Genomic DNA, 18,928 nt, shown 5'->3' with positions numbered 1-18,928 from the left:
GGTGTGTATGCAGCTGGAGCTCAATAGATGCTTCAGGATGTGCTGAAGATGCTATGCACCAGCCAGGGTGAGTTCCCTTTCCTTTGCCAAGTTTGAATTACCCCAGGTTAAGAGCGAGCCTTGTCTGCCATCTGGTGGCCAGAGTAGGCAATGCGGGAACCCCAGTCATTCCTAAACCAGTGAGGCCCTTTGGTTGGGTTTAAACGCAGCGTGGGGAAAGCAGGGCTTCCTTGTGGGGTGCATGTACCAGGGGGACAGGCTCTTCACGACATAGGGAAAAATGCTTTGTGGGAAAGAGGCTGAGTAAGCACGACTGGCACCTTTGCAATCCAAGATCAAGTGTAAGAGAGGGTTCAGGGGAGGAGCAGTGTGATGAGAAAAGTTAGGGACAACAATGAAGCAAGGAGGAAAAGCAGTCACCTGGTTACCATGGGGATGGAGGGGGAGGCGCCCAGGTGGCTGGGAGGTGACAATGGCCAGGTGGAAGGACCCCTTTGGACTGAGGCTCTGGGGGAGCCAGGCACGAGACCCCCTTCCCCTAGGTCTGCCTGGCCATCTGGTTCCTCCATTGTATATTGAGGAAGTCCCCCAGACACACCGCTCTGTGGACACGCTGTGGCAGTGACAGCGGGGGGCCCACGCATGTGCAGTGCCCTGAGAGTAAGAGCAAACTCGGGGCCCCAGGAATCCTGCCGTCTCGGCTGGCCTGGGCTCTAAGGGCCCTCTGAGAAGCCCAGTCCCACTTCTCACCAAAGCGAGGTCGTCACCAGCTCTTCAAGCCACAGACAGCAGGTGGGGTGAGAAATGACAAGGGGGTGGGGGGGGAAAGTCGCAGGGAGAGAGACTTCCCCTTGACGACCTCGGTGGCTGAGGTGTGGAGGGCCCGTGTGCTGAGGTGTGACTGTGTGTGTCCCCGTCAGGGTCACGTTGACACCCTTTCTCCAATGCGCTAGTATTAGGAGGTGAGGATTGCAGGAGGTGAATGGGATTGCTGTCCTGATGTCACACCCAAGGGAGCATGTCCATGTGAGGACACATCATGAACCAGGAAGAAAGCCCTCACACACAGCAACCTGCAGCACCTTGGCCCTGGATGTCTGGGCCCCCAGAACCCGTGAAAGACACACTTCTGCTCCGCGGACACCCGGGGGGTGGCGCCTTTGCTGCAGCAGCCGGAAGGAATCAAGACACTGTGGCTCCCGGCATCCAGACCCTCTATTGATCACTTACAGATATGAGATCACAGGGCATGCTGGGAGGAGGAGGGGGGCTACTGGCACCCAGGGGCGGGCAAAAAGCCCCAAAGTACCGCCCTCCACAAGGGGAGGGCCTGGGACTGGGAGGAGAGGAGAGGGAGGGTGGGCAGAAGGTGGAGGGGGCATGAAGCAGGAGGGGCCCAGGGCCCATGGGTGTTGAGGAAGCTGGGTGGGCACTGGTGTTGCCCAACACAGCTCCAAGGAGGGTGCATCGAATGTGTCTCACACGAGAGACCCAGGGCGGGCTTGGCAATGAACCTCAAGCCCTGGTTCTCCACAACGGTCAGCTGAGTTGACAGAGGCAGGGAGGATTGAGAGGCCACGTTAGAGTGCCTAATGCATCTCTCTGTGGATGTGTGTGAGTGCATCGGGGCCCCACCTGCACTGGAGCCCCTGTCCCCCACCCCCACACAGGCAGCTACAGCTCCGTGTGCTTCTGCTCAGCGCCCCTTAGCTCCTGGACCCTCTGGGGCAGGGTGTGGGTCCAGAACTGGAGCCTGTGGGCCTTCAGGGCCTGGCCCACTGCAGGTTGCACGTTCAGCTGCAGGTATCGCTCGTCCTGGTCGAACACGGGCCAGTGCGGCAGGCCCTCGCTGTTGGGGTTCCTGCAGAGAAGACATCAGGAAGCGGGGGACCGTGGTCACTCTGAGCCCTGCCCAGCCCAGCCCTGAGCACCTATCTGGGGTCCGGCCAGGCCACCTTGCAGGCCAGGAGGGGAGGGGAATGGGTTTCCAAAAGTAGCAGCAGAACGACCTCCCCCTAGCATCAACTCCCCGTGGGGACAGGGCATTCTGACCTGGCCTGTCCCTCCCCCCATAGAGAACCTATGGGCAGAGCAGACCAACCCCAGGTCACTGGGAGATGGGAAGAGTGTGCCTGGCCCCACGGTCCCTGTGAGTGCCAGTGGGTCCTGCAGCTGGGGAGGGCGCTGTCACGTGACTTAGGTCTCTGGATGCTGGTGAGGTCCCCACAGAAGAGGGAGGGCAGAGGGTCCCAGGTCCCTGGGGATTTGGGGGGGGGTCGGCTCACCCGCTGCGAGCAAAGTTGGCCCAGTACTTCATCACCCTCCTGCTCAGCAGCTCCTCCTCCTCAGTGAGGGGCACTGCATGGGGGAGGGGCAGGGTCAGCTCGGGCCACCCCAGTCCTGCTGCCCATCATGCACCTCGCTCCCAGCCCAGATGGAGCTGACCCTCGGCTCTCCCACGCTGGTTCTCTGCCCCTCCCTTCATTCCCAGGAGCTGGACCCTCCCCTGGCCAAGCTCCCTTTTCTCTGTGCCGCCTCCTGCTCCATGGACCCGGGCTCATTTCTGGCTCGGCCAGGGAAGTCCTTTAGAAAGCAAATACCCCTTTGAGACTCCTGCCTCTGCTCCCCGCAGGACCCCCATGACCAGGTGGGCAGAGCAGGAGGGGCACAGGCTGCTGACTGAGGCTCTGGGATTCTAACCCAGCTCAGCCCTTGGAACCCTGAGACCCTGCACACCTGACTCCCAGCTTCAGGCTCCCAGGGAGGGAGGGAGACTCACCTTGGCGGTTTACAAAGAAGATCCCAAAGACAAAGGCCAGCTCATCCCCATGGTCAGCCTTCACGTGGGGCGGCTTCTTGTCCTTTAGGAAGTGGGGCCGGTGCTGGAACTCATAGAAGTAGGTGGGCGCGTGGGGTCCTGGAGGGAGAGATGCGGGGGCTCCACTTTCTAGTGCACACCTGGCTGGATCTGGCCCAGGGCGCGGTAGTGGCTGGGATGGGATCATGGCCTCGGGGCTTCCCAGCTGGGTAGCTTTGGGAAAGTCACCCAAGCTCACTCACTTCCCTGTCCTCTGCACGATGGGGGAGGCGCCTTGGGATTTACCGAGATGGGGACATCACGGGCCTGGCTCTCAGGGGCCGCAGGAAGAGCGGGAGGGGAAGGGCATCTGGGGCGGTGGCTACGGAGTCACTCGGGACAGCTGCTTCCTACTAATGTGCAGGAGGAGGCAGCAGGAGTTGGCCCTGCCACTCACGGCCCGAGACCTGGGTTGAGTTCTGGGCTCCCGGCTTTGGGCTGGGCCGGCACTGGCTGTTTCAGGCATTTAGGGGAATGAACCAGCAGCTGGAAGAGTGCTGTCTGTTTTTCTGTGTGCTTCTCAGCCTTCCAAATAAATTCTAAGAAAGTTTAAAAAGATGTGGGTAGGACCTGGGCAGGACAGACCTCTCATAGCTCTGAGCTATGCCCTTGACGGTCAGGCCTGGGCCACAGACGAACTCACGCTGAAGATGGGCCACTTGGAGCGCAGGCATCACGAAGAGGCTGTCTGCCATCATCTCCTGGAACTGGGCCTTGAGGGTCTGGGGGTCCTCGCTGCTCCCCATGTACTCCTCCATCAACACGTCCCCAGACTCAGGCGGCAGCATCTGGCCCGGGCGGTGGGGAAAGGGAGGTGAGGCAGACTCCAGGGCAGGGAGGCGGCGGCCTCAGGGGTGGGGAAATGGGTCCTGGAGTGGGACAGGGAATGGGGGAGGGCCCGGCTCTGGGATGCCTCCCTGCCCCTGCCCAGGCCCACAAAGGTGCATTTGCCACAGCTTTTGCATGAGCAGGATTCCCCTGCCCAGGGATGGGGTGGGTCCGGAGCCTCACCAACTGTGCTAAAGATGTCCTCAGAATGGCCCGCATGGCCTCTCGGTCAATGTCCTTCTGGGAGTCCAGGGTCTGTATGCTCTGGGGTGGGGTGGGGTTGATGAGCCCGTTAGGTGGGAAGTTAGAAGTTGAGCTTCTGTGTGTGTGAGCAGGGCCTGAACTCAGCATCTACTGTGGAAGCCCCAGAAGCCCAGCATCCTGCACTTCACATCCTGCCCAGACCCTGATGACCTCCCAGGTGGTCCCAGCCCTTCCCCCAAGGAAAGCTCCCAGGATTCTCTCTCCTGGGGACCAGATGGGTTACCTGACCTGATAACATGGGGCAACAAAACCTTCACAGACGCTCTAAGGGAAGCCCCTCTGCTCTGCCAGGCCCAGCAAATCAGGGGAGGAATTTGCTAATTTCACCCAACAAACCCTTCCTATGAGCCCCCATCTTTTGTCTGGAAGAAGAGGAGGAGGTGGGTAAACAGGCTCCCTTAAACCGGGAATTGAAACTAGGACTGCCCGCTCAGCCCTCTGGCTCTAAGCTGAGCTGCTGCCTGGCCTGCCCAGGTGTGTTCTCTCCACTCACCCATGTAACCTCGCTCTCCCCCAGGCTGAGCGACTGGTCGCTCTCCCTCTGTCCCATCCGTTCTGATGGATGCCCTAACCCCAATGTAGCCTCATCACTTCGCTCTCTGTCTCACGCCTGGATTCTTTCTCCCGTGAAGACAAGAACCCCGCGGCTTCCACAGCCTTTTCTCCGGTGACAAGCCTAGAGCGACAGAGCCCTGGGATCCCTGAACTGACAGAGTCCTGAGTCCCCCAGGGGTGCGGAGCTCAGCCTCACCCTGGGGAGGAGCCAGCCATACTCGTCGTTGTTGACACCGATGATGCTGGGGACGGGTCTGAAGTCCGACGACGCCAGCAGCTCCTGGGGGTGCCTGGGCAGGAAGACCCCGTCCACCACGCCAGGGATGGATCTGAAGGCCTAGGGAGGCAGCAAGGTCAGGTCCCAAACATCTCCTGATGCCTTCCACTCCTTCCTGGCTCACAGCAGTCTCCATGCCCAGCCCAGCAGGGCTCATGCCTGACGTGGCTGCCCTGGTCTCCACTTCCCATCCAGGGCTATGAGGACAGCAAGGCATGCAGGCCGGGGAGTAGGATGAGCATCAGGCCTGTGAGCACCCCCCCCGCTTTGTGAATTCGGCCCAACCTTGGTGATGGCCAGCATCTCCTCTTCACTCTTGCCCCGCAGGCAGCACACCAGGGCCTCGGAGTTCACCTGGCCACAGGCGGACAGGTTGGCCACCATCTGTAACGGGACCACACAGGGGCTGGCACCCCTTTTCAGGAGGGGAGGGGGAGTCTGCCCAAAGCTGTGGCTGGGGGCAAGTGTGCCCCGTCTCCCAGGGTGTTGCAGTTGTGAACTTGTTGTCTCAGCCAGAGGGACCAGCACACCTGCCTAGACGGTTCCACCCAGCAAGGGAGCCCCAGTGTGGCATCTTAGCAGGACACAGAATCGATCTCTACCGAGGCAGAGGTGTGTGGATTCTGACCCCCGAGTCCCCCATGCCCAGGTTGATGGCAGTTCCGGAGGCACCCTGATGTTCCTTGTTGTACCCATTGAACAGAGACAGAAACAGAGGCTCTGTGAGGGAAGACAGGAGCAGCAGGCCTGGGCAGGGCAGTGGAGGACACTCACTGTGGAGACCACCTCCGATGAGGTGGTGATGAGCCCGGGCAGTATGGCCACCCCACTCTCCATGATGGCTCTGTGGAAGAGACCCTGGGACATGGGTGACAGCACATGGGATGACACACTTATGGCACCCGCAGACTCGCCGAAAATGGTGACCCGGCCAGGGTTGCCTCCAAAGTGGGCGATATTCTGCTGGACCCAGCGCAGCGCGGCCACTTGGTCCAGGTAGCCCCAGTTTCCAGTGGCGTGCTGGTCTCCAGTGCTGAGAAGTGGAAGGACAGGGGTCACTGGGCTGTCCCGGTGCCACTCGTCCCGCAGGGCCCACCCTAGCCCCGGTCTCACCTGAAGAAGCCCAGGACTCCCAGGCGGTACTGGATGGTGACCACCACCACGTCCTCAAATGCCGCCAGCACAGAACCGTCATACATGGAAGCCATGCCTACAGCCAGTGCACCACCGTGGATCCACACCATCACCTGACAAAGTCAAGGCCAATACCACAAGGTTCCCACCAGCCCAAATGCCACCTGGCTGCCACCTGGACTACCCAGTGCTTGGCTCTGCACCTGCCCGTGGAGACGGAGCTCCCGTCAGACTGCAGGACCTGGGTCATCGAATTCTATCGGAAAACACAGGCCACTCACACTGTGGGGCCCCCTCCTCCACTACCAAAGTCTCGCTCTGTTCCTCCCAGGACCTCCTCTGTGTGCACAGAAAGGAGTGTCCCCCCGACTGCTCCACTTGAACAGTAACCGACAGCACAGGACCGTCTTCAACACGAACAGTCCATGACGGGCATTGGGGAATGAGCAGCAGGGCCCTCGGGCACCCGAGTGATGCTCCTGGCCACAACTGGTTGGGTGAGTCCTGGGTCCATCACAGGGCCACCTTCTGTGACCTCTGGGAGCAACTGGGGCTCTGGGACCCCAAGCCCAGAGGTCAGCTGCCCACCAAGAGTAAGAAAGACTTGTTGGAGCTGACAGTGCGAAGCTTCTTACCAGGGCCACACTGAGGAGGGATCTGGGCCAACCTTGTCTTTTTTAATCTTCTTTAAAAAATTTTTTTTGACAGGAAGAGTGGACAGTGAGAGAGAGACGGAGAGAAAGGTCTTCCTTTTTCTGTTGATTCAGCCCCCAGTGGCCGCTGCAGCCAGCGCACTGTCCTGATCCGAAGCCAGGAGCCAGGTGCTTCTCCTGGTCTCCCATGCGGGTGTAGGGTTTAAGGACCTGGGCCATCCTCCACTGCACTCTCACGCCACAGCAGAGAGCTGGACTGGAAGAGGAGCAACCGGGACATAATCCGGCGCCCTGACGGGACCAGAACCCTTTTTTCATCTGCTTGCAAAAGAAATGTCTGTCATCCCCGAGAGGGTCTCGGTCACTCACAGGGAGGCTGGAGCCCTCGTGGGCGTGGGCCGGTGCGTAGACGCTGAGGTACAGGCAGTCCTCTGACACGGGGGTGGGAGGCAAGGCTGTGTTAAAGAGGAACTCGGTCGCTGCGGTCATTATAGCTGCATCCTGCAGACACCTGGCGGCCACCATGGCGACAGTCAGCCCAGGGCTTGTGCAGGGCCACCCTCATGCCCCTTCCCCTGATATCCTGCTCACACGTGACCCTCCTCGGGAGTCCCTTTGCAGCACGTGCCAGGCCACAGCCCCGGGGGGAGCTGGGACAGAGCTGCACTTCCAGGGGGGTCCCACAGTTGCTGATGGCCTAGGGTGATCTTGACTCTATGGGGACCCCATGGGAGCAATTGACTTCATCCCTTGTCTTAATTCTAGACTCTCGTGGAGTCACATCATCCCACAGAGTCCCATATAAGAATACAAGTCCCATGTCCGTAGATTCGGTGACTGTGGACATGGGGTCCCAGGGAGACCCCATTGGTGTCCTCCTCAGAGATATGCAGGTTCTGCAGATGCAGTCAGGGGCAAGCTTCCTGGAGGCAACTGACTACACCCTCCCACCTGCGCAGAGACAGCGCTCCCTGGTGGCTCAGAACATGGGCAGAACCTGAATGTCCCTGTCTGCTTCTCCAGTCAGCAACTGGAGCTTAATGCCCTCTGACTCCAAGTCCAAGCCAGGAGCCTGGCAAACCACTGTGCTCTTGTGAGCCTCAGCAGACTCACTGATAAAGCACGTGGGAAGCCATCACCCACAGGGAAAGCTGGTTATGGGAATTCTAACAGGACAGCTGTCCAGGCCCAGAAAACAGGATCAATCCCACAACCTCCCCATAGGGCTGGACCTTCCCTGCACCCTGGGAGTGCTTACATGGCTGGGTGGGAGGTCCCGTCCCTCACTCCACTCCAAGCTTCAGCAGGTTCAGGAGGTGCAAACCGCAGCGGCCCCAGAGGTGGCTTGGCAAAGGGAATTCCCAGGAAGGTGTGGACGCCCGCATTGGTGCCTTCCACGTGGACCAGGCTCCCGCGCACCTGCCCCGTGTGTGTGTTCCGGATGGGGCTGGCAGGGTCCTGGCCTGGGGGCAGAGAAGCACATCAGGTGTGGCTCTCCATGAGCTGCCCTCCCACACAGCTGCTGTGGCCTCTCCTTGGCATCGGCACCTCGGACTTGCCAAGACCTCGGACCTACAAACACTGACCTGACCAACTCCCCGCACAGGGAATTTCCCCCCACCTGCCAAGTCAACAGTGCTGTCCTTGGGCCTACCGAGGACATCCCACAGCTCCCGAGGCTCCTGGGACCTAGCACCCTCCCTGAGCACTAGGAGTCAGCGCAGGTGACAGCCCTGGGGGCGAGGAGAGCGTCCTTTCTGCTGACTGCCCTCGGTCACAGGAGGTAGAGCTGTGAGCACCAGACTGACCAGGCTCCCCTGCTAGGAGGCTCATGCTCCAGGCAGCAAGAAGGGAAGAAAGGAAGCGTCCTCTAGGGGGCGGTGTAGTGGCACTCGGGTGCACCCACAGCCTGCATGGCCAGCATCCCCTACACAGTTCCATCCTGGCTGCTTCACCTGGATCCAGCTCCCTGCTAATGGGTTGGGGACGTAGTAGAATCCCCCAGCACCTGGGCCCTGCACCCTCCTGGAGGCCCTGGATGGCTCCTGGTTTTGGACTGGCCCAGCCCTGACTGTAATGCGCACATGTGGAGGGAATCAGAGGATGGAAGATCTGTTTTCCCTTTCTGTCTGGACTCAGCATTTCCAATAAAGAAGAAATCTTTCAAGAAGGAAACAAAACATATCATTTAAAAAAAAACAGAAAGAGAGCATGCTCTCTAAAAGAGATGGCATTGGTGCCATGAATGCAGGAGGGAGGTGACTGTGCCCAGGATAGGACAAGCACAACCTGATCTGGGGACCAGTGAGGGAGGAGGTGACGAAGTCATCTAATGCGGAAGCCCAGGGATTAGTAAAGAGTTTCTACCAACGAATCAGAACATTTTAGCCACACATCAGAAAATAGGTTAGGGACCAGAACTGTGGCATAGCAGGTAAAGCGGCCATCTGCAGGGCCAACATCCCATATGGGTGCCAGTTTGAGTCCTGGCTGCTCCACTGTGCATCCAGCTCTCTGCTCTGGCCTGGGAAAGCAGAAGACGGTCCAACTCCTTGGGCCCTGCACCCACATGGGAGACCTGGAAGAAGCTCCTGGCTTTGGATTGGCTCAGCGCCAGCCATTGCAGTCTACTGGGGAGTGAACCAGAGAATGGAAGACCTCTCTCTCTCTCTCTCTCCCTCTCTCGCTCACTCTCTCTCTCTCTCTTTTTAAGCAATTGCCTCTCTGTAAATCTGCCTTTCAAATAAAATAAATCTCTCTAAAAAAATAAGATGTACAAATATGCACATAAACCTGAGGATCTCACACAAATGAAGAGAAAAGCACGTGGTTCCAGACTACCTCGGTGCTCTTGTTTGTAATTTGTATTCATTCATATGAAAAAAGAGACACACACAGAGAGACAGAGATGTCCTGTGTGCTGGTTCCCTCACCAAATGGCCACCACAGCTGGGACGGGGCCCTGATAGGCCAGGAGCCCTGAACTCAATCGGGGTCTCCCAGTGGGAGGCAGGGATCAGTACCGGAGCCCACCTGCTGCCTCTCAGCCTGCAGGTTAGCAGGAAGCTGGAATCAGGAGGTGCCGAGGCGGGACCCGAGCACAGGGCTCAGGGCTGGGCGTCCCCAGCGGTGGCTCCACTGCTGCTCCCAGTGCTGCCCCTCATGACCTATGTTGTGCCACAAACCAGATATGAAAAGGTCGAGATGTTCTATGGTGAGGACTCAGCACCACATGCTGGTCTTCCCTAAACAAGAAAAAACAGAAGCGGAACCCTAACAGCTGAACCTGATGGAGCCTCTAGGCTACAATTCCTGTGTACAGAGGGTGAGGGGAATGAGGAACGGCCAGAAGGCACCACAGGGATGGGGCCTCCCCCTCCAGAGAGAGCCAGGGGTAAACCGGTTTCTCAACACAGGAATCAGGAGGAAGAGCACAGTGAGGCAGAGGGGGAGCTGACACGTGAGGGAGACTCAGCAACACACGGCAACCACACAAGGGTGCAGAGCCCGGGCGCGGGGGTGGGGAGGGGGACCTGTGCCCATGGCTGGGGTAGAGAAACGGGACACCTGCTCTGGGAACCCGACGGGCAGTCCTGCAACACTTAACCCGGAGCTCCACCGCCCTGCAGGTCCCACCCTCGGTAGAAGCCCAAGGGAAGTGCCAACTGTTGGGCGCCCCTGGGTCAGGGAGAGGAGAGCCTGGCCCCGGAGCCGGTGAGTAAATAGCGCCTCTGTCCTGAGCTGGTCCCGACCTTGTCCTTGTCGTTCGCCCCAACCATGGAGGACAGCGCTGCCCGCGGCAGCAGTTCCGGCTGTGAGGCTGACAGTGAGCTGAGCTCAGCAGAGTCCATGGAGGACAGGGGCGGCTTCCGTGCAGACGCTGCCGCGGTTCCTGCCCCGGACACGCACAGCGACTCCCAGGGACCTTGGGGAACAACTGCTCCCTCTCTGAGTGGGGACCCAGCCCCAGATATTACTTTATTAGGAACCACAGTGATGTGGGGGAGACGATCTGCCTGGAAGGTCCTGGTCGCCGGGAGAGTCTGTGCATTGCAGGGCAGGCGGGGAGCCCGTGGGTGAGCATGGAGGAGGAGGAGTGGGGCCTGTGCTGGGGATTAGATAGGGAGAGGGTGGGGTTAGAGACCTGGCTTTTCACGATTTTTTATTCTCTTTAAAGAGTTATTTTTTGGAAAGGTCAAGTTAGAGAGAGAGAGAGAGAGAGAGAGAGAGAGAGAACCCATCTGCTGGTTCAGCTCCCAAATGGCCCACCCAGGCCTCAGCCAGGAGCCTTGAACTCCAGCAGGGTCTCCCACGTGGGAGCATCAGGGTCTGGGACAGAGCCATCTTCCACTGCTTTCCCAGGCACATTACAGGAAGCTTCACTGGGAGACGAGCAGGCAGAGCTGGAGCCAGTGTTCCTAGGGGCCGCCAGTGCACAGTGCTGACTTGCTCTGCAATGCCAGCTCCAGTCTTGGGCCTTTGGAATGAGGAGATAAAGGCTCCACGACACACCCAGCTTTTGTGCCCTCTTGGCCTGGGCTCCCAGAATGCCAGGCACGGAGGTGTGGTCACCTTTGTCCTGGATCCAGCCCAGGAGGACCCCTGCCAGGTGCACAGGGTCAGAGGAGACCCTGGCAGATACACAGCCCAGAGCAGGTTCATCACTGTCCTGGGGAGGGCACAGTCACCACAGCCTCAAGCAAGGGAGGGAAAGGGCCCCATTCCCCACGCCCCTTCCTGTCCCGGCTGCCGACCCGACCAGCGCTGCTCAGAGCCTTCGTGCTGGGCTCATTCCTCCGTGCCAGGAGCTTCCGGAGACCATGGTGGTCGACCAGGTGCCCCACTGTCACCTCTGCCACCTCCAGCCTCCCAGGTGCTGCCCTCCTGTGGCCTCAGGCTCTAACTGCGGGATTGGGCAGATCTGACCAGGGTCCCTGTTGCCCCCGGGAATCCTCACCATGACCCGGGTCGAGGAACAGCAGGAGACCGCAGACAATGGCGCCGAGCCGAGCTCCCCTTCGGTGCAGCCCCATGCTCCAAGGAGGCCCGCGTGCACACCTCTGTGTCCCGCAGGCTGCACCCAGTGCTCCAGGCTGGGACCAGGGCCTCGCCCCTGGCCTGGGCAGGAAGCAGGCGGGGCACACCATGGGGGCGGGGCTTGAGTGCCTCTGGTGGGAGTGGCCTGAGAGAAGAGAGGTCAGTAGGGACCCAGGCATGGCTGCCTCCCCTCTCACTGGGCTCCTCGAGGGTCCAGGCCCCTCACCTCAATCCTGGAGTCACCAACTTCACTGTCCTTGCTGTCCTAGTCTGAGATAGTGTAGGCATACAGGAAGCAGGACACCAGGGGGCCTTCTAAGGGGAATGAACCATTAAAAAAGGGATTTATTTATTTTTTATTTATTTGAAAGGCAGAGTTAAAGAGTCAAGAGAGATACAGAGAGAGATCTTCCATCTACAGGGTAGTCTCAAACGTCCAGGTCTGGGTCAGCCCAACGCCAGGAGCCAGCAGCTTCTTCTGGGTCTCCCGGGTGAGTGCAGGGGCCCAAGCACGTGGGCCTTCTGCTGCTTTCCTAGGCACATTAGCAGGAAGCTGGATCGGAAGTGAAGCCGCGGGGGCTCGGCTCTGTGCCTACATGGGATGAAGGCACTGCAGGTGCTGGCTCACTGCTCTGTGCCACAGCCCCTGCCCCAGGGGTCACCTGAGCCAAGGCTGGCAGGTGTCACTGTCCCGGATCCTGGAAGCTCCTCCTTGGTTTCCAGGCTGGGTGCCCACTGGGTCCAGGCCCCTCCTCCATCCTTTCCCGACTCTGCCCATCCCCTCCCTGCTCACTCAGGGTCCAGGTTTTGAAGGCAGTGACCATGGCACTAACTAAGGGTGAACCCAATGTGTGCTGTGTCCCCAGCTGCTTCTGAGACACAGTTCTGTCCTCTCCTTGACAGTGAAAACCTGCTGGTCCTGCCTGATATGTGGCAATCAGGCAGGAAGAACAATGGGAATTCGGGAGCTGGAACTTTGCCAGCCCTGCATTGTAACTTTATCCCTTTGCTTGTCAGTCTTTTACACCACTTTCCCAGGATGCACCTGTGTCTCAGCTGGGACCAGGAAGGAGAAGCCATGATGGAAACAGGGAAGTGAAATTCTGGATGGAGGGGCCATAACAATCCCTTCACTATTCCCACAGGTGAGATCCCACCCCACTGGGTTATGCATTTAGGGCACCGCCCCTGGGATGAGAAAGGGGAGGGCCCTCTCTGCCCCTGGCTGTGCTTGGGAATCCTCCTTGGGCTGCCTCTTCCTCTCTTCCCCCTGGCAACCCTGGCCCATTCCTGCTGAGTGTCTCTCCGTGTGTGTGTGGCGGCCCTCAGTAGGCGTGCAGGTGTGCTCACGCTCTCTCTCCTTGAAATCAAAGCTGCTTTTGTGCACTGCCTGTGGCTGCTGCTGCTTTTGTCAGGTAGGAGGTCAGAAAGAGCCTCTGAGTGTGTGTGAGAAGGGCCTGAACCCCAGCACCTACTACGGAAGCCGCAGAAGCCCAGCATCCTGCACTTCACATCCTGCCCAGACCCTGATAACCTCCCAGGTGTCCCTGCCCTTCCCCCAAGGAAAGCTCCAGGGAGAACTCCCTCCTCAGGACCGGATGGGTTACCTGACCTGCTAACACGGGGCAACAAATCCTAGATGCCAAAGGGAAGCCCCTCTGCTCTGCTGTGCCCAGCAAATCTGGGAAGGAATTTAATAATTTTCACTCAGCAAACACTCCCTGGGTCCCTACCCTTTGTCCTGGAGGAGAGGGGAGGTGGGTAAACAGGCTCCCTTAGAAACCTAGGGAGTCCAAACAGACTGTGCTCACCCTCTGCCTCCCTGCTGAGCCCCGCCTGGCCTGCCCAGGTGTATTCTCTCCACTCATCCCTGTCACCTCGCTCTCCCCTGGTCCCAGTGACTGGGTGCTCTCTCTGTCCCTTCATTCCTGACAGATGCCCTGTCCCCAAGAAAGCCTTTGCTCTCTGTCTCCTGTCTGAATTCTTCCTTGTGTGAAGACGAGAAGGCCATGGCTTCCACGGCCTTGCCTCCAGTGACATTGGGATTTCTCATCTCCGTGAGGACTAGAACCTTGAATAAAATGTAAGACCCAGGGCCCAAACTTTCCCCACCGGGCACCCAGCAGGGTACGTGTGGTCCTGTGACAGCAGTGGGGGTCCGGGAGTCACCCTGAGTGTAGGAAACATCAGGCTCCCTGCAGGAAGGAGGAGCAGCCTGGGCACGGGAGCCCCCAGGGGAAGTGGACCCTGGCTCATGAAGGCTGACTTTGTGGCTTCTGAGAACTGGCCTTGACCTCTGCTCAGCCCCAGGCTCTCTCAGCCACCATGGCCAGGGCTAGCCCAGGGCAAAGTCCAGAGGGAGAAACATTATCTGTGTACCCAACGTGGTCGCAGGGGTCCAAGCACTTGGGCCCTCCTCTTTCCCACGTGCCTTAGCAGAGAGCTGGATCAGGAGTGGAACAGCTGGGACCTGAACTGTCCTCATATGAGATGCCAGCAACATGGGTAGAGGCTTAACCCCCTGTGCAAAGCAACAGGTTTACTGCATTATTGATTCATGGTATCCCAGGTGTGCAGGTAAACAGGTCTAAGAAAACGTGGCAGGTTCACTCAGATGAGTGTGACTCAGCTGTAAAAGGACTGGAACCTTTATTTGTGCTGCATGGATGGGATTGAAGTGCCACTCATGGCAGCCTGCAGGGATGAAGCCACGTTGACTCCTGGAGTCCAGGTCCTCTGTGGCCTCTAAGAGATGTGAGATCACAGGGCATGCTGGGAGGAGGAGGAGGGGTTAAGGCACCCAGGGGTGGGCAACAATGCCCAACGCAGCCTCCTCCACGTGTGGAAGGCCTGGGCAGGGAGGAAAGGAGAGGGAGGGTGGGGAGAAGGTGGTGGGGGAAGAAGCAGGAGGGGCCCAGGGCCCAGTGGGTGTTGAGGAAGCTGGGCGGGGACTGGTGTTGCCCAACACAGCTCCATGGAACAGGTACTGGGTGTGTCTCACACGAGGGGACCCAGGGAGGGTTGGCAATGAACCTCAAGACTTGGGTTCTCCACAATGGTCTGCTGAGTGGACGGAGGCCAGCAGGACTGAGTGGTCACGTGAGAGTGCCTAATGCATGGCTCTTCCGGGGATGTGTGTGAGTGCATCGGGCCCCACCTGCTCTGGAGCCCCTGTCCCCAACCCCCACACAGGCAGCTACAGCTCTGTGTGCTTCTGCTCAGCTCCTCTTAGCTCCTGGACCCTCTGGGGCAGGGTGTGGGTCCAGAACTGGAGCCTGCGGGCCTTCAGGGCCTGGCCCACTGCAGGCTGCAGGTTCAGCTGCAGGTATCGCTCATCCTGGTCGAACACGGGCCAGTGCGGCAGGCCCTCGCCGTTGGGGTTCCTGCAGACAAGACGTCAGGAAGCAGACGTGAGCAGCCCGTGGCCCAACCCAGGTCACTGGGAGATGGGAGAGTGTGCCTGGTCCCAGGCCCCTGTGAGTGCCAGTGGGTCCAGAGCTGGGGAGGGCACTGTCACGTGACTTAGGACCCTGGATGCTGGTGAGGTCCCCCCAGAGGAGGGAGGGCAGAGGGTCCCAGGTCCCTGGGGATTTGGGGGGAGTCGTCTCACCCGTTGCGAGCAAAGTTGGCCCAGTACTTCATCACCCTCCTGCTCAGCAGCTCCTCCTCCTCAGTGAGGGGCACTGCATGGGGGAGGGGCAGTGTCAGCTCGGCCACCCCAGTCCTGCTGCCCATCATGCACCACGCTCCCAGCCCAGGTGGAGCTGACCCTCGGCTATCCCACGCTGGTTCTCTGCCCCTCCCTTCATTCCCAGGAGCTGGACCCTCCCCTGGCCAAGCTCCCTTTTCTCTGTGCAGCCTCCTGCTCCGTGGACCCGGGCTCATTTCTGGCTCGGCCAGGGAAGTCCTTTAAGAAACAAATACACCTTTGAGACTCCTGCCTCTGCTCCCCGCAGGACCCCTGTGGTAGAATGAGAAGGCCATGGCAAGGTGGCTGCTGGCAAGCGATCATCAGTTACTCAGGAATGGCTTTGAAACCCACCTGGCAATGGAGCCTGCCTGGCAACAGGCTGTGATTGATGGCTTTGGAAACTGCTTGGCAACAGGCTGTGATTGGTTGGGGCATAGACCGCCCCTTGACCGGATTGACTGCTCTTACCTATATAAGATGTACCAACTGAAATAAAGGAGTCTGTGGGCTGCTTGCCTCAAGCCTGCTTTCACCCGACTCACTCCCGGGGTCTGTGTGATGACTCTGTGCCTCTTGCCCCCACCACGCTCCTTCTCTCAGAAACGAATCCACTACAACATTGTTGAGAAATAAACTGCAACAGACCCCCATGACCAGGTGGGCAGAGCAGGAGGGGCACAGGCTGCTGACTGAGGCTCTGGGATTCTAACCCAGCTCAGCCCTCAGAGCCCTGAGACCCTGCACACCTACTCACCCTGTGTCCCAGCCTCAGGCTCCCCATCTGTGCAGTGGGGGCAACACCCCCTTGGGGCCTTTTAGGGCCCTGGCCTGCCTCCAGGGAGGGAGGGAGACTCACCTTGGCGGTTTACAAAGAAGATGCCAAAGACAAAGGCCAGCTCATCCCCGTGGTCAGCCTTCACGTGGGGTGGCTTCTTGTCCTTTAGGAAGTGGGGCCGGTGCTGGAACTCATAGAAGTAGACAGGCGCGTGGGGGCCTGGAGGAAGAGATGCGGGGCTCCACTTTCTAGTGCACACCTGGCTGGATCTGGCCCAGGGCGCGGTAGTGGCTGGGATGGGATCATGGCCTCGGGGCTTCCCAGCTGGGTAGCTCTGGGAAAGTCACCCAAGCTCACTCACCTCCCTGTCCTCTGCACGATGGGGGAGGCGCCTTGGGATTTACCGAGATGGGGACATCACGGGCCTGGCTCTCAGGGGCCGCAGGAAGAGCGGGAGGGGAAGGGCATCTGGGGCGGTGGCTACGCAGTCACTCGGGACAGCTGCTTCCTACTAATGTGCAGGAGGAGGCAGCAGGAGTTGGCCCTGCCACTCACGGCCCGAGACCTGGGTTGAGCTCTGGGCTCCCGGCTTTGGGCTGGGCCAGCACTGGCTGTTTCAGGCATTTAGGGGAATGAACCAGCAGCTGGAAGAGCGCTGTCTGTTTTTCTGTGTGCTTCTCAGCCTTCCAAATAAATTCTAAGAAAGTTTAAAAAGATGTGGGTAGGACCTGGGCAGGACAGACCTCTCATAGCTCTGAGCTATGCCCTTGACGGTCAGGCCTGGGCCACAGACGAACTCACGCTGAAGATGGGCCACTTGGAGCGCAGGCATCACGAAGAGGCCGTCTGCCATCATCTCCTGGAACTGGGCCTTGAGGGTCTGGGGGTCCTCGCTGCTCCCCATGTACTCCTCCATCAACACGTCCCCAGACTCAGGCGGCAGCATCTGGCCCGGGCGGTGGGGAAAGGGAGGTGAGGCAGACTCCAGGGCAGGGAGGCGGCGGCCTCAGGGGTGGGGAAATGGGTCCTGGAGTGGGACAGGGAATGGGGGAGGGCCCGGCTCTGGGATGCCTCCCTGCCCCTGCCCAGGCCCACAAAGGTGCATTTGCCACAGCTTTTGCATGAGCAGGATTTCCCTGCCCAGGGTGGGGGTGGGTCCCGGAGCCTCACCAACTGTGCTAAAGATGTCCTCAGAATGGCCCGCATGGCCTCTCGGTCGATGTCCTTCTGGGAGTCCAGGGTCCGTATGCTCTGGGGGGGTTGATGAGCCTGTTATGTGGGAAGTTAGTTTAACCTCTGTGTGTGTGAGCAGGGCTTGAACCCCAGCACCTGCTGTGGAAGCCCCAGAAGCCCAGCATCCTGCACTTCACATCCTGCCCAGACCCTGATGACCTCCCAGGTGGTCCCAGCCCTTCCCCCAAGGAAAGCTCCCAGGATTCTCTCTCCTGGGGACCAGATGGGTTACCTGACCTGATAACACGGGGCAACAAAACCTTCTCAGACGCCCTAAGGGAAGTCCCTCTGCTCTGCCAGGCCCAGCAAATCAGGGGAGGAATTTGCTAATTTCACCCAACAAACCCTTCCTATGAGTCCCCATCTTTTTTTTTTTTTTTTTTTTTTTTTTTGACAGGCAGAGTGAACAGTGAGAGAGAGAGACAGAGAGAAAGGTCTTCCTTTTGCCGTTGGTTCACCTTCCAATGGCCGCCGCGGCCGGCACACTGCGCTGATCGGATGGCAGGAGCCAGGTACTTCTCCTGGTCTCCCATGGGGTTCTGGGCCCAAGCACTTGGGCCATCCTCCACTGCACTCCCGGGCCATAGCAGAGAGCTGGCCTGGAAGAGGGGCAACCGGGACAGAATCCGGCACCCCGACCAGGACTAGAACCCGGTGTCCGGCGCCGCAAGGTGGAGGATTAGCCTAGTGAGCCGCGGCGCTGGCTAGCCCCCGTCTTTTGTTTGGAAGAAGAGGGGGAGGTGGGCAAACAGGCTCCCTTAAACCGAGAATCGAAACTAGGACTGCGCGCTCAGCCCTCTGGCTCTAAGCTGAGCTGGCGCCTGGCCTGCCCAGGTGTGTTCTCTCCCCTCAACCATGTAACCTCGCTCTCCCCCAGGCTGAGCGACTGGTCGCTCTCTCTCTGTCCCATCCGTTCTGATGGATGCCCTAACCCCAATAAAGCCTCATCACTTCACTCTCTATCTCACGCCTGGATTCTTTCTCCCGTGAAGACAAGAACCCCGCGGCTTCCACAGCCTTTTCTCCGGTGACAAGCCTAGAGCGACAGAGCCCTGGGATCCCTGAACTGACAGAGTCCTGAGTCCCCCAGGGGTGCGGAGCTCAGCCTCACCCTGGGGAGGAGCCAGCCATACTCGTCGTTGTTGACACCGATGATGCTGGGGATGGGTCTGAAGTCCGACGACGCCAGCAGCTCCTGGGGGTGCCTGGGCAGGAAGACCCCGTCCACCACGCCAGGGATGGATCTGAAGGCCTAGGGAGGCAGCAAGGTCAGGTCCCAAACATCTCCTGATGCCTTCCACTCCTTCCTGGCTCACAGCAGTCTCCATGCCCAGCCCAGCAGGGCTCATGCCTGACGTGGCTGTCCTGGTCTCACTTCCCATCCAGGGCTATGAGGACAGCAAGGCATGCAGGCCGGGGAGTAGGATGAGCATCAGGCCTGTGACCCCCCCCCCACCCCCCCGCTTTGTGAATTCAGCCCGACCTGGGTGATGGCCAGCATCTCCTCTTCACTCTTGCCCCGCAGGCAGCGCACCAGGGCCTCGGAGTTCACCTGGCCACAGGCGGACAGGTTGGCCACCATCTGTAACGGGACCACACAGGGGCTGGCACCCCTTTTCAGGAG

The 18,928-nt window shown here is 59.4% G+C and overlaps 2 protein-coding genes and 1 long non-coding RNA gene across 17 annotated transcripts in view; 1 reads left to right on the top strand and 2 right to left on the bottom strand.

Annotated features, from left to right (window-relative positions):
• Nucleotides 1–1,197: 1,197 nt before the first annotated feature.
• LOC100358248 (cocaine esterase-like) lies at nucleotides 1,198–11,698 on the bottom strand. The gene is made up of 12 exons (XM_070062587.2): nucleotides 11,526–11,698; nucleotides 7,827–8,031; nucleotides 6,938–7,079; nucleotides 5,895–6,028; nucleotides 5,556–5,814; nucleotides 5,067–5,165; nucleotides 4,701–4,841; nucleotides 3,869–3,949; nucleotides 3,501–3,645; nucleotides 2,780–2,917; nucleotides 2,286–2,358; nucleotides 1,198–1,861 (listed from the first exon to the last, which is right to left on the bottom strand). Exons 1-12 carry the CDS (start codon nucleotides 11,599–11,601, stop codon nucleotides 1,675–1,677), a joined length of 1,680 nt encoding a protein of 559 aa, XP_069918688.2. The 5' UTR covers nucleotides 11,602–11,698; the 3' UTR covers nucleotides 1,198–1,674.
• LOC138846554 (uncharacterized) lies at nucleotides 9,962–15,837 on the top strand. Of its 9 annotated transcripts, none has more exons than XR_016225263.1 (6): nucleotides 9,962–10,066; nucleotides 10,198–10,282; nucleotides 12,027–12,096; nucleotides 12,623–12,750; nucleotides 13,541–13,688; nucleotides 15,562–15,837. It is a non-coding gene; the product is annotated as an uncharacterized LOC138846554 (long non-coding RNA). The 9 variants fall into 9 exon arrangements; XR_016225258.1 differs by having other exon boundaries at nucleotides 11,981–12,096; XR_016225256.1 differs by having other exon boundaries at nucleotides 11,977–12,096.
• LOC138846548 (cocaine esterase-like) overlaps nucleotides 14,231–18,928 on the bottom strand; it is a 23,842-nt gene continuing 19,144 nt past the window's right edge. For 4 of the 7 annotated variants that reach the window (XM_089320190.1, XM_089320189.1, XM_089320193.1 and 1 more), the window contains 7 exons: nucleotides 18,788–18,886; nucleotides 18,416–18,556; nucleotides 17,242–17,340; nucleotides 16,873–17,017; nucleotides 16,153–16,290; nucleotides 15,216–15,288; nucleotides 14,231–14,988 (listed from right to left, as the gene is read on the bottom strand). In XM_089320190.1, coding sequence (XP_089176316.1) covers nucleotides 14,802–14,988; nucleotides 15,216–15,288; nucleotides 16,153–16,290; nucleotides 16,873–17,017; nucleotides 17,242–17,340; nucleotides 18,416–18,556; nucleotides 18,788–18,886 — 882 coding nt within the window. In that variant the 3' untranslated portion in view covers nucleotides 14,231–14,801. Of the gene's footprint in view, nucleotides 14,989–15,215; nucleotides 15,289–15,624; nucleotides 15,765–16,152; nucleotides 16,291–16,872; nucleotides 17,018–17,241; nucleotides 17,341–18,415; nucleotides 18,557–18,787; nucleotides 18,887–18,928 lie in introns of those variants that run through there. The other 3 variants (XM_089320191.1, XM_089320187.1, XM_089320188.1) reach the window with 2 other exon arrangements.

Source organism: Oryctolagus cuniculus, chromosome 18 (genome assembly GCF_051225735.1).
Source record: "Oryctolagus cuniculus isolate XC-2025 breed Fujian yellow rabbit chromosome 18, ASM5122573v1, whole genome shotgun sequence".
Classification (NCBI taxonomy): domain Eukaryota; kingdom Metazoa; phylum Chordata; class Mammalia; order Lagomorpha; family Leporidae; genus Oryctolagus; species Oryctolagus cuniculus.
Note: the sequence above shows the minus strand (reverse complement) of the source record. Positions and strands in the feature narration are given on the sequence as shown.

What these genes read in the sequence shown, in the direction of transcription:
- LOC100358248 (XM_070062587.2), bottom strand. Translation starts at nt 11,601, where the DNA reads ATGGGGCTGCACCGAAGGGGAGCTCGGCTCGGCGCCATTGTCTGCGGT. An exon ending in GGGACCTCCCACCCAGCCAT is followed by an intron (nt 7,080 to 7,826) that starts GTAAGCACTCCC and finishes GGTGGCCGCCAG; the next exon opens with GTGTCTGCAGGATGCAGCTA. An exon ending in GCCAACTTTGCTCGCAGCGG is followed by an intron (nt 1,862 to 2,285) that starts GTGAGCCGACCC and finishes TCTTCTCTGCAG; the next exon opens with GAACCCCAACAGCGAGGGCC.